We start from the raw sequence: 14,578 nt of genomic DNA on the forward strand, positions 1-14,578 counted from the left end.
AGTGGTCCTGGGGATCAATAAACAACTATAAAATGGATTTTAAGAGCCTAGTTAATAGTGGATGAATGTGATTCAAAGGAGCTGTTGGTACAAAGGAGGAGTTGATACTCAGAGAATGCAAAGAATTCAATTTCAAATCATTAGAGATTAGACTGGGGCTGCGACCTCCATTGCAGCCAAGTCTCCTGCTCCACCATGACCTCCCAAGTCTCTTGCTCCCTCATGGCCGCCTGAATCTCCTGCTCTCCCATGGTGCCCTGATTGGGTAATGCTCTGGAGGCACACTGTCCTGTGTCTGTCCTAAAGGACCTCCAGAGTGCCCACTCCCCCTCTCCATTGGATGTTAAATGGTGTGGCGACTGACATAAACTAGTGAAACTAGTGAATTCCCTGATATATTAGGTTTTCCAACATGGTGGAATCTGAATCCAAAATATTTTGAATATTGAAAATATTTTTATGAAACTGTCAACATTTTCACTGTTAATTTAGAAATAAATTATGATAAAAAAGTTTAAGATTTATACAATTGTTTTTATACATTTTGGCTATTAATGTGACATTTCTATTACATTTTCAGGCTTAAAAATTACATTTTAAAATTCCCTGATATTTCTAGGTTTTCCATGATGTTGGAAACACAGTTAATAAAAATAAATTCCGAAACCACCACAGGAAATGCTTAAATATTCTGAATATTTAAATTAAACTTTCTTGAACAGCAAATCTCTGAGATGATTTCTGAAGAATCATGAGCACAAGAGACACTTAAATTTTCTTAAATCTTAATTACCTCAAACTTTAGTACTACTTTGAAAATAACTATGCTAAATGTAACAATCCTTAAATAATGAATTTATATTTAAAGTTATTCAATTAATACATATATTTGCATTTTACATGAAGCCATGACATAACTGATGTTCAAATGCACAAAAGGTTTATTTTGCCACAATCACAAGTTCAGTGTCACTCTTTTTAGTCTTCTTATGTGTAAAACACCACTTCTTGAGTAGAGAAACAGTTTTGCTTTCTCGGAAAGTCGAGGACGAGAAGTAAAACACGAATGGATCCAGACAGGTGTTAAGGGTGCTGGGCAGGAGCGTGTAGTACCTCCACCATGGGCTGTCGTTGCTACTAAAACCCACCAGATGAGACAAGTTGTAGGGTAAAAAACAGAGTAAAAAGATGGTCAGCGTGCACAATGCCATGCCAATGGCCCTTTGCTTTCTCTCTTTAGTTATACGAGGTCTGGTGTACAGGATGTAGATGCAGTTGATATAGCAGAAGATACAAACTAAGAGTGGCAGCAAGTATATAACCACAAAAAATTCAAATCGAACTGGTAACAAGATCTTCTTTTGCTGCTCTGTGAAATGTGTATAGCAGACGTTTTTGGGAAGGGTGGCATTAAGATCTGGCATGTGGACAGTGATGAATACGATGCTGCAATGGGCAGCGCTGACCAGCCAGATGATGACGCATCCTGCTGCGGCGTAAAGCGGTTTACGCGTCAGTCTGTATTTGAGTGGAAACACCACCCCTAAGTAGCGGTCAATGGCTATAGGCATGTGCAACAGGGAGCTGGTGTAAATGGTGGTGAAAAAGAAATAAGTGACTATGGAGCACAGGGTCTGGGATAAGTGCCATTCCATGCCAGCGGCAGCTTCGTACATCTTGAAGGGCAGAAAGAGCAGGAAGACCAAATCAGAAGCCGTCAGGTTGAAGAGCAGAATGTCATTCGGACTGGGTTTGTTACCCAGTTTCTTAAAGAAGGTGCAAATAGCTAGTAGATTGGCGGGAAAGCCGATCAGTAATGTCAGGATGTATACGGCTAAAATCACCCACTGGGTTTTCATTTTTCATGTGAATGGACTCTGAAAAACATCAAAATGAGACTGACATTTATCGAGCAACATATATGATAATTAAAATTACACATTTTATTCCATTATTTAATATTTATTATTTGCTTTTTTAATGTAGCATCCTGTGCTTGATAAGTACACATTGTATAGTATTTTTTGTTCTAAGTTTTAAAAGTATTTTATTTTTTAAGACCAATGTACAGTATTTTTGTTATTATTTGTAACGATACGACCTTTGTAATCACCGGGAAGAAGGAGGCGGGAACCGGCGCACAATCAAAACATTTTAATAATTGAAAAATAAACACAAAACAGCGCACCAGCCCCTCACGGATGACTGGTGCGCACAAAATAAAAAGCAAACATAAAATAATGTCCCAGGCCTGGTCCTCTCTTGTCCTTCGCGGTTGTCGCTCCAGTTTTATATCCTTCCATCTCCTACGTGGGACTCGATACTGGCGGTGGGGCGCAGGTGCAGCTCATCTTCAATCACTACACCTGGCCTCACTCCTCGTTCCCACGCCTCTCGGCCCCGCCCCACTCGCCACATTATTGTTACAACAATTAGTGACTTAAAGTAAATTACTTAAGTCACTAATATGAAAACAGCCTTACCACAAACGTACTCGGTTACTAACGTAACCTCTGTTCCCTGACATACGGGAACAATTACTGCATCTGCTAAGACGCTATGGGAAAAAGCCTTTTTTCTCACAAAAGTGAAACTGCATGGCCATTGGTTTGTGCAGTGTATTAAAAACAAACAAACTGCTTGGCTAATGGAGAGCGCCTGCAAGGCCATAGAGGCGTCTTGAAGACTGAGATCTAGCCTCTGAAATTGTGTTTAATAATTGCTCTGGGAGAATCAAAGGCTCCCATTTAGCGGTCAGAGGTGCAGGGCACATAGGTCAGGCCAAGGTTGCCTTATTGTCCTGTTCGCTTGAGAGGAGATCCTGAGGCTGCTACCAATAGCTGAGTTAACTCTGATAGCCACAGCTGGTCCATCATAAGGGGGGCCACCAGGAGAATCTTGTGTTTTTGTTCCTTTACTCGCCTGATTACCTGTGGGATTAGGACGATTGGGGGAAAAGCAATAAAGAAGGAGGTTGGGCCAATTGTGAGCCAATGTGTCCCTGATCTTTGAGAAATAAATTGGGCAGTGAGAATTGTCTGAGACAAAGAGGCAAAAATATCCTAGTCCTCACTGAAGATCTTCTAGGTCCTCTGACTGCGGTTGGAATGTCCACTCCCCTGAGCGGACCTTGCTCCTTGATAACATCTTTGCTCCAAGGTTCAATTTGCCTGGTATATGCGCTGCTCTCAGTGAGCGCAGGTTGAGTTGAGGCCATTCCAGAAGGCACTCTACTAAAGTGAAAAGACACTTCGAAGAGAGGCCTCCCTGGCGATTTACCACAGACATGTTGTCTGATCGGATTAACACATGGTGCCCCTTTAGGACTGGCAGGAGGAACTGACAGGCATGACATACTGCTAGCATTTCCAGGCAGTTGATGTGGAAGTCTTTTTCCGCCCTCGACTAGTGGCTGAAAATCGGTATGCCCTCACACACTGCCCCCGAAAAAGGGAGTTGGAGGCATCTGTCATGATAATTGTAATTCTGCAAATCATCTCCATGGCCACGCCATGTTCCATCCAGTGGGAGTTCTTCCAGAGGGCCAGGGCTGTAATACAGGCCTGACTCACCCTTGGGCCTATGACACCACGCATGGGATGGAGGCCGTGGTTTCAACCAGTGCTGAAGGGGGCGCATATGAAACAGACCCAACTGTAGCACTGGCGATCCCGCTACCATAAGCCCCAGCATCCTCTGAATTACCTTTTGAGGGTATCAATCTTGAAGGAGGTCGCCAGCCTCTGAATGGCCAGAGCACGTTCCGGCGTGACTACAGTCAAAAAAAAATTCCCAGGAATGATATTCCCTGGCTGGGGAACAATGTGCTCTAGGCAAAATCCAGATGGCTGAGGTAAAGGGTCCTGTGCGATATTGATTCTGAATCTGACTCGGCCAGAATGAGCCAGTCATCAAGGTTGTTGAGAATGCAGATTCCCATCCGTCTCGGAGGGGAGAGAGCCATGTCCATGCACTTCATAAAAGTGTGGGGTGCCAGGGACAGCCCGAAGGAAAGGACTGTACATTGATAAACTCTCTCGAACACGAATCTAAAGAATAAAGGGAGGTATTTGGATCTGGAATGTGGACAGTGATGAATACGATGGGCAGCGCTGACATCAGGGGAGCTGGAGCACCTAGGCAAGGAATGTTGCATAGCTTTGGACAATTACTGTCCCTCCATGAACCGTCCAGCAAGAGCTAAAGTGGCCTATACAGCTTGGGTGGGTAAGCTGCCTTTGCTTTCCAAACAATAGCCATGGGCAGGCAGTGGTGCATGGACACCAACTCATCCAGGGGAGCAGCTTTTCATACCCCTTCTCTTCAGCGCTGTTGATGGAAGTGAGGGTGGCTGAAGTAGAAGCAAGAAGGCAGGCGTAGTAGGGCATGTGCCACAATCTGGTGAGATTGTCATGGACTTCCCGGAAAAATGGAGAGGAATGCTGACAAGGGGCTTGGTGGTGTCCAGATAGCTACAGAAGGTTTACTCTGGTGGAGACCACTCTAAGCCAGCTCTTCGACCGCTGTCATCGAGAAGCTCATCCTCGCTTTCCCCTGAATTAGATGAGGTTGCTCGCACCAGCAGACTGACGCTGATCAGCCCGGGAGAAAAGGACAGGAGAACACTCTCTCTAGGGCAAGAGCGAGGCACGCAGGATCTGGTCCAACCGTAAGCTCGCTTGAAGCTGGTCACACGAGTTCTCTGGAGGGCATGAGGAGCAGAACCACTCTCTGAAAAAAAGGGATTCATGAGCGGAGAGAGGGGAGACTGAAGGTCTCACAGTGAGAACAATAATTTCCTGTGAGCGCACATTCTGCATGGGATTTCCCCAAACAGGAAATTCTGTTTGGCCATCATTGGCATGCAGGGGAGACCTGCATGCCATTCTTCATTTTGTATGTCTATTTCCAATAAACAGGCAGACTGCTGGAAAACAAAATCATGTTTTAGGTTGAGTTCGATTTGTGAAAACTTTCACAATCGCATTTTATTGCATGGCAGTGTTTATCTTTGCTCTGCCACATTTCTGGTATAACACACTAACAAATGTCAGTGCAGTTTCACTGCGTGATTTAAAAAAGGCTTCAGTTTGTGAGAAAAAAGGCTTTTTCCCATTGCATCTTGGGAGATGCAGTATGACCGTAGTATCGAAAAGGGAAGGTTTGCGTGCTTCCTGGGGTCCTCTTATAGTCTGATTTGGCAGATTTTTCTGTTTTATTCCTGTAGACATTGCCTGAGAATAGCCATATCGAGCACAATTCATTGAACAGGATGTTTAAGAGATTCTTATGTAATACTGAAAGGATAACTGACTGGTGTAAAGTAGACACAGCTAAAATTGAACTAAAATGCAAAACTGGAAGTGTGTATAATATCTGAACTCATAGGAGTGGAAATCACAGGCAAACCGCTCGGTTACCGCAGTAAAGATAGTTTGCGGTTTGATATTCAGATTTCTTTTGGCTATAAATATGCAGTGCGCTCTCATAAACATGCAAATGATAACGAAAGTCATTCTCCATGATCTGTGAATTGAGGTGATGCTGCCCTCTGGGCCGAAATCTATTTTCTTTTGTTGTGACTCTTAATTTTATAATGCCTATAGCTCCAAAGGTTTTACACGTAAAAGGAATGAAACTGGTATCATCTTCACCAGCTTGAGCTGTGAATTTTTCATAGCAAAGCTCTTGTCTGTAAACCCCTTGATAAGTCCGGTAAGTGAAAGATAGCCATTCTTCATTTTTTATGTCTATTTCCAATAAACAGGCAGACTGCTGGAAAACAAAATCACGTTTTAGGTTGAGTTCGATTTGTGAAAACTTTCACAATCGCATTTTATTGCATGGCAGTGTTTATCTTTGCTCTGCCACATTTCTGGTATAACATAGGTGGAGTTTCACTTTTATGCTTGGGGGTGGGCAGCCATTGGCAGACAAGCCACAATAACTTAATGTTTTACATTTCATATATTTATATAATGCATATTCGATATGAAAAATGCAGGTTGTACTAGTGGCCATGTTTGAAATTGTTTAATTTGTATGTTCGTTCTATTAATTCATTTGTGCTATTTACACAATTTTTTTCAGTTTGAAGGTTTCCAGGTACAGAAACCAAATAATAAAATGTAAAATAGCACTTCATACTTAGTGTCTAAATAATTTTTGGTCGCAAAATTTTCTGGTATCCTACAGTATGAAGAATTTGGGGGTATAATCGGTCACAGTTCAATTTATTTTACAATACTCGCTTACATAAATGAGCTAGTCTATAGTGTCCTGCACCCACTAGTAAAACAATATTAACAATTATTTCTGGTGTCTGAATTTTTTATTTGAATGCGGATTAATACTTGTTAAAACTACAAATAATTCAGTCAAGAGCAGTGAGTGATTTTCTTTCATTTTCTTGTATTAACATTAAAGACACCTACCGTGGTCACTTTAAAAGACAGTGCATCGATTATAATGATACACATCCGATTTCTCTATAGCCTCCTTCATTTTTTTAAGTTTCTCTAGAGTAATTGGAGATTTTTTTTTTTTTTTTGGTTGTACCTTTCTTTGAATAGGCTACTTGGCTTCAATATTCTGATTTGTGAATGTTGCAGAGTCGGCTATTGTTTTTGTCAGTTAACTATGGTGGCCGAGACCGCTCAACAAGCTGGAACTTAAGAAAACACATGCAAATTGAAAAAAACATCAGCAAGTGAAGAAAACATCTTCATCAGTTTGACAACACAAGTGTTGCAAATCTTCACAACACATGCATAAACGAAACGCGCTGCAAATCATCACAACACATGCATATAGCGAAACGCGCTGCAAATCATCACAACACATGCATATAGCAAAATGCGCTGCAAATCCTTCACAACACATGCATATAATGAAACGCACTGAAAAAACTTCACAACACAAGTAAATTAAGAAACGCTGTAAATCCTCACAGCACATACACATTAAGAAACAATAAATGAAGCATTACAAATTTATTTTCATTAACCTTGAAATTCTATTTAGTTGAGAATATTAAAGTTAGCCATCTTAAGTAACGTTTTACATTTAATCATGTAATTATGTAATAATTTCCAAAAGATAAAGGAAACTCACCTTTCAGTTCACCAACAACTCCACTGACCAGTAGCCACTGCACGATAAACAAATCCAAGTCGGGTCCGACACTTTTTGAGGTCTCGTTGAAACATTTCCATTGTGGAATTGCAGCGCATTTCGTTTATGCATGTGTTGTGATGATTTGAAGCGCGTTTCGTTTATGCAGGTGTTGTGATGATTTGCAGCTCGTTTCGTTACTGTATATTCAGGTGTTGTGATGATTTGAAGCGCGTTTCGTTATATGCATGTGTTGTGAAGGATTTGCAGCGCGTTTCGTTACTGTATATTCAGGTTTGTGATGATTTGCAGCTCGTTTAGTTTATACATGTGTTTTGATGATTTGCACCTCGTTTAGTTTATGCATGTGTTGTGATGATTTGCAGCTCGTTTCGTTACTGTATATTCAGGTGTTGTGATGATTTGCAGCTCGTTTCGTTTATGCATGTATTGTGATGATTTGCAACACTTGTGTTTTTTCAATTTACAGGTGTTTTTTAAGTTGCAGCGTGTTGAGCTGTCTCGGGCACCGTAATTAACCCTTTCCTCAGCCAATAACTATTCTGATTTGCACATTTCTCAGTGCAGTGTTAGTCAGTTAACCTTTCCCCTCATTTACATCACTATTTTGATTTTGATTGGGTCAGCTGACCCTTCCCTGAGTCACATAGCCTACATCACTATTCTTATCTGTGACTTTTACTGACTCAGGGTAGGGTCAACTGACCCTAAATGAACTGTAGTGAATAGTGATGAATAGTGACGTTACTGACCCAGGGAGCCGTACACTGAACATAATTGCACTGTGAACATTTTAACAAATCAAAATAATGACTTAAATGAATCATGGAAAGGTTAACACTGCACTGTGAAAGTTTCCACAAAATGGGTGCATTTCCCAAAACTATAGTTGCTAACTAAGTTAGCAACTTTGTTGGTTGCAATACAATTTCCCATTGCCAACCAACTAAGTTGCTAACAGGTTAGCAACAATGGTTTTGCGAAACGCACCCCGGGGCTCAGGAAAGGGTTAATTGGCTTAAAACTATTAAAAAAACTATAGCCTATAGCATACAATAAACTATAACATTCGCAAATCGGAATATTGAAACCAAGTAATCATATAAGGGTTCAACAACCAAAACCTTATTGTGAAACAGAGTGTACAAGTGTATATAGCCTATAAGCTCATTTACCTAATGAATTGGAAACCGTTAGCAGCACCGTATAACAATATTAGCTTACAAGAAAAAGGGGACAAAGCAAAGAGAAACCCTGCCACGCGCTAAAATGCGATTGTTAAAGTTTTCACAAATCAAGCTTGGCCTAAAACAACGATTGCGTGTTTATTGGCAATAGACGTAAAGCATGAACGACGCTTATCTTTCACTTTCCTTACTAGTGGACTTACCGAGGGGTTTACAGACAAGAGCTTTGCTGTTGAAGAAATTCACAGATCAATCTGTTGAACACGACACTGGATTCATTCCAGCTGCATTGTAAAATTAAGATTCGCTACGAAAGCATCAGCTGATTTCACAAATCATGGAGAATGACTTTCGGTATTTGCATGTATACAGACAACACTGCGTATTTATAGTCATAATGTGAATATCAAACCGCAAAATATTGCAAACTACTGCGGTCTCACACCGCGCTAGCTTTCGACAAACATATATGGATAAAAAAGGTTACAATATATGATATTTAGTTTTGTATTGGGAGTATTTTGACATTACATTAAACATTTATTTTAGCATGTAAAATTGAAAGTATAATATAATAATTAAATAAAAATAATATTGCTTTTGGTCTTACCCTTTCGAGAACAGAAATACAGTTCCCTTGAGAAATGTAACAGTATGAAGGATCATAGAAAAGGTGTCCAGTCCGAGTTTATGCTTCACACCACTCATCATTGACGTAGATAAGCCTACATGCGTTTATGAAATGAGCTAAAAAAAAAAGGAGGATGATTTCATTCTGAACTTTTATCAGAAGGAAAAAAAATTTTTCCATGGAAACTATTTTTATTATTTTCCGCTAAATTATTTTTAGAGGAAAAAAAACCCCCGCAATGTTCAGACTTTTTATAATAGGGTACTTCTACTTTTAAAAATGCATTGTATCTAACATTTGACATTAGTTTTAATCACATTACTATGTACGTTAATAATGCATGTAGGCCTAAAATAAGATCAGTAAAATGAGAGATAACGTTACGATGTTGAGGATCGTCCACATATTTTATTAAATATATTTATTTGTGTGCAATGCATCTTTGTTAACACACTTAGAAATCCATATTGCGGCCTTTGTATTGATTGAATAGCCTATTGTGTGTGTATGTATATATATATATATATATATAGCCTATATATATATATATAGCTTGTAATTAAAATAATGTGAATTGGTTGTAACCATAACTCCAGATCAGTGGAAAAAGAGAAATTTCGTTCTGGCTGTTGTGCTAAAAAGTGATAGCATAGGATATAGAAAAATACCCTACGTTTGTTGGTTTCTGTGTTATAAAATCAATAGAAATGCTTTTTAAAATGAGCTCCACCTGTGAACCTGAGGAGAAGTGACTTCAGTTCAAACATCAATTAAAAGTCACCAAAACACCAGCTGTTTCACAGACATTGAGCAGAAAAGTGTTCAAATACTTGCCACTGAATCTGCAAGGTTTGCATTAAAAGACTGTGACTATTTTAAATAATAGTTCACCCTAAAATAATTTACTTACTCTCATATCATCCAAAACTTGCATGCTGTTTCTTTATCAATTATTTGCATGCCAGGTTTATATAAAAAGAAGATTTTTGAAGGATTAAGGTTTGTATAAAAAGAAACTTAAAATGAAGGTGCACACAATAAAAATATTTAACTAATAGTTCACCATATTTTTAATAATTGATTCATTACATAAAAAAATGTTTAACAAGTGTTATGTTTAAACATGCAAATTATGCATTATAAAATTAAATATGCACTTTTTACAGACATCTGAACACCACATTCAGATTCAAAATGACACTGATAACATGTAATGAAATAAACTTAAAAGTGTGTTTTGAAAAAAATAAATTCTCATCTACTAACAACGTGTTATGAAAGACAAACACGCCAAAATCTCTAAACTGACCAGTGCATGAGAAAACAATGTCTGAAATATTTGTCATCTTATTGATCTGCAGACAAGAGAGTAATGACGATGGAGTCAACATGCCTTTTCAAGACAGAAAGTCTAGAAGACCAAACAGGCCAAATCCGAATGAATTTAGTTTCTCTGCTGATATTTATAATGTCTTTTTAAAAAATCTTTTAGGGAGCTTTTTGATCTCAGGAGATTTGTATCATTGAGCACAGCTATCCAAAAAGTATGGTAAAATCAATAAATTTGAATAGCTTCATAACTCCTCAAATGTTCTAATCACCAGATAAATGGTGCACAGTGTCCCATGCTATTCTGTTGAGAAACAAAGACAGTCGATTATTAAAATTCCTCTTTTGTGGATTTTTTTCTTTCTTCCATGCAGTAACACAGCTCTAAGTGATTGAAAACATTCTGCAATGATTTAAATCTGAAAGTGCACAGTATATAAAGTTATTGCCTCTCAAAAGAAAGAGTCGACTCAGAATCACTGAAACGAATCCCAAGCTGTTTCATGTTGACGTCAATATGAAACATTAGCATATTGCCCGCCCACTTGTTGGTCTATTCGCGTTGGTTTGAATGAAAATGCACATTCATTCTTTGCCACTAGGTGCCGCTGTTTTATAATGGTAAAACAGCGGTTTCCCCGGTAACACTGTACATAAATCAAATCAGCACTGTGTTCACAAACGCTGCTTTATCAAGCATTGCATTACAGGCATGATGACATGAGATAAATCGGACCTATCACCACAGACTAGCGACACACTAAGGACAGGCTTGAAAAAATGTATGGTTAAATGGATCACTTGGGAGTCGTTGAGCACTTAAGGTAAAAGTAAATGCATATTATAAGGGAATGAAAGTGTTTTTTGACCTTGCATGCATGTCAACTTGATGTTGGGGACTCCCAAAACCAAAATATGAACCTTTCATTATAATAGGGGCTTACATTTTATTTATTATTATTTTATTTTACATTGTAAAAGCAGTACAATTCTTTCTGTTTTGCGTTTGGCAGTGGGGATTGTCAAAAAGAAAAAGCACGACCAGGTAAAAGGTCTCCGTTTTGCTCATGTGCACAAATATGAGATTCTCCTTATATTGTGACTCCTTTACCTATATAGTTTTTTTTTTTTTTTAAAGTAGAAGTGTGCTCACACTAAAGGTTAAATGTCAGGGAAATTATTTTATTTCACTTGTTTCTCACACATTCACAGCATCAGCAGGAATTTGTTCACCTCAGAGAAAAATCTGACAAATTGACAAACCCAACCAAGGCTTCTTGAACTTCTGCATAAGATCATATTCATAACTCAGGTGAATAAGAGTCTGTTTTCAGGCATTTTCCAGAATGTTTCAGTCTCTTTTACTCATATTTTCAGTTTTTAGCTCCCACCAGCTCCACAGAACAGCTTCAAGCGCAGATGGAAGTAAACCGTACAATCTGAAGATGGAGCTCAATAAGGTCATCTTGTACTGAGATGAAGTGGTATGTTATCAGCATCATGAAAAAGCAGTTCTACAAATACCAGCCATTTGTAGAAAAGTGCTGTTTGCAAAAGTGCACAAATACAGCCTGTTACTGATACAAAATCTAGATTAGTTGTACCAAAGACCACCTTCAGCTCGTGCTTCACTTGTCTTTTTGCTGTGAAATCTTTACTGATTTTTGTGAAGTAAATGTAAGAATAACTTCCATATTGTTAGAAATATTTCATGATGAACACTTACTGGACTGAAGCGGCACATTTCAAGTCATGTTGAAATTGATCAAATATGATCATCAGGCTTTTGAGGAGCGTTAATTTAGTCATCTCTAAGTGATCATTGTATTGCATTGCATTGTTTTGCAACTGAGCTTTGGTTCCTAAAACTAAGCATGAAATATCATCTTACTAAGACATTATTGGGAGATATAGAGTCACAAATGACATTTTTATAATTTTATGTACTCTGTTATACTGTTACAAAGATGGCATTGATTTATATTACAAGCATCGGAATTTCATCTTACTTTATTTGCCATTTAAATATCAACATCTGCACCGAATTGCATATTTTTGCTCAGTTTAGGCCTCTGAATAAAACTGAGCTGTTGTTCCTCTATATTTCAGCCATAAAGTGGTCAATAAACTGTTCCACACACACACAACACACACACACTGAAAAAAAATATTCATTGACTTTACTACATTTTTTATGGTAAGTGGTTGCCATCAATTTATTTTAGCTACATTTAAATACATTTTTCTGAAAGTTACTTTTTTTTTAAATTGTCTAAATTAGTTTATTTAAATATGCCTAAAATAAGTTGGTTGCAACCACTTACCATAAAAAATAAATAAAATAAAAAATCAATTCAATGAATACATTTTTCAGTACACATATATAAATATAACTGTTTCAGGGTAAATGGGGGAAAGGGTGCAACATCTCCACCTTGTGGTTGTTTCAGTTGAAAATTCAAGTGTGAATTGAGGACATACAGGTGGGATTTTAAACTTTTGTTATGCAGCACATTTTAAACCATTATGAATGAATGCATGAATAATTAACATTTTACACTAATTTCTGTAATTTGATCAGCCAGCGTGAGTAATTAATCATATCCATTGATGATGCTTACTGACAATTGTGTTGCTGTTTTCCCTCCAAAACGATGTCACTGATGATGTCATTTTACGAATGTCTTTTGTTAGTTAAAAGAAATAAAAAAACGATAACAAGATGGAAAGTGATTTTTATGAACCATGTGGCTTATAAAAAAAACTAATTAAAAAAACTAGACCCTAGGATGATGTCTCTAATAACTAACTCTTGTTAGCAGGGGCGGATCTTCCGGGGTGGCATAGAAAGCTTTGCCACCCCTGCTGCCAGTTGGCAGCAACGAATTAAAGGCCTATGGCCAATTTGAAAATTTACGAGCGCGAATCTTTCGTGATTCGTGATCCCGCTCCGAACTCCCAAACTGACTCAAATGATTCGCGAACCCGCTTTGAACTCCCGAACTGACTCAAATGATTCGCGGACCCGCTACGAACTCCCGAACTGATTCAAATGATTTGCGATTCCCAAACTGACTCAAATAATTCGCAAACCCGCTTTGAACTCCCGAACTGACTCAAATGTTTCGCGGACCCTCTACGAGCTCTAGAACTGACTCAAATGATTCGCGAACCCGCTCCGAACTCCCGAACTGATTCAAATGATTTGCGATCCCCAAACTGACTCAAATGATTCACAAACCCGCTCCGAACTCCCGAACTGACTCAAATGATTCGCGAACCCGCTCCGAACTCTGACATATAATCAGATATAAATGTAATTTAAAAAAGAAATTAATAATTTTCGATTTTCATATATTGCACCTTTCAAACATAGTCTATTTTGCCGTCAATACTGTTGAGGGTTTCCTTTATCAGTAGACTTTATATTTATGCTCAACATGAAGTATAGATATCCTATTGTTGCGCTTTTTTTGATGACATCTATGCATAGTGCCCGGGATCTTGTGCAGCGCCCCCTCGCTCCCTACACGCAAAGTACGCAATCTGCCTAGGGCACCAACTCCCAGAGGAGGCACCATCCCCGCCATTCTCTAATCCGCGCTCCCGACTCCTCATGTTTGCGGTTGAATGTTCATGATTGATGGATGAACATCTATGCCCGGGTAGAGTACATCAGCAGTCCAGCGAAGAGAAAAGAAAACTAAAAGTAAAAAAAAAAAAAAAAAAAGGCATAAAGTTAAAGCATCTTACTAAGACATTATTGGGAGATATAGAGTCACAAATTAAATTTTTATAATTTGATGTACTCTGTTGTACTGTTACAAAGTTGGCATTGATTTATATTACAAGCATCGGAATTTCATCTTACTTTATTTGCCATTTAAAATTTAAATACCAACATCTGCACCGAATTGCATATTTTTGCTCAGTTTAGGCCTCTGAATAAAACTGAGCTGTTGTTCCTCTATATTTCAGCCATAAAGTGGTCAATAAACTGTTCCACACACACACAACACACACACACTGAAAAAAAATATTAATTGACTTTACTACATTTTTTATGGTAAGTGGTTGCCATCAATTTATTTTAGCTACATTTAAATACATTTTTCTGAAAGTTACATTTTTTTTTTTAAATTGTCTTGTCTGGTTGCAACCACTTACCATAAAAAAAATAAATAAAATAAAAAATCAATTCAATGAATACATTTTTCAGTACACATATATAAATATAACTGTTTCAGGGTAAATGGGGGAAAGGGTGCAACATCTCCATCTTGTGGTTGTTTCAGTT

At 38.3% G+C, this 14,578-nt stretch overlaps 1 protein-coding gene across 1 annotated transcript; it reads right to left on the minus strand.

Moving 5' to 3' along the window:
- Positions 1-923: 923 nt before the first annotated feature.
- On the minus strand, positions 924-9,014 carry LOC128030349 (free fatty acid receptor 2-like). Its single transcript, XM_052617896.1, has 2 exons — positions 8,932-9,014; positions 924-1,877 (listed from the first exon to the last, which is right to left on the minus strand). The coding sequence occupies exon 2, from the start codon at positions 1,857-1,859 to the stop codon at positions 942-944; it is 918 nt and encodes a 305-aa protein (XP_052473856.1). The 5' UTR covers positions 1,860-1,877; positions 8,932-9,014; the 3' UTR covers positions 924-941.
- Positions 9,015-14,578: the final 5,564 nt, after the last annotated feature.

This window comes from Carassius gibelio, chromosome A16, assembly GCF_023724105.1.
Source record: "Carassius gibelio isolate Cgi1373 ecotype wild population from Czech Republic chromosome A16, carGib1.2-hapl.c, whole genome shotgun sequence".
In the NCBI taxonomy this organism is placed as follows: Eukaryota; Metazoa; Chordata; class Actinopteri; order Cypriniformes; family Cyprinidae; genus Carassius; species Carassius gibelio.

Bases quoted from the DNA above. Each gene is read 5' to 3' on its own strand.
- LOC128030349 (XM_052617896.1), bottom strand. From the start codon at position 1,859: ATGAAAACCCAGTGGGTGATTTTAGCCGTATACATCCTGACATTACTG.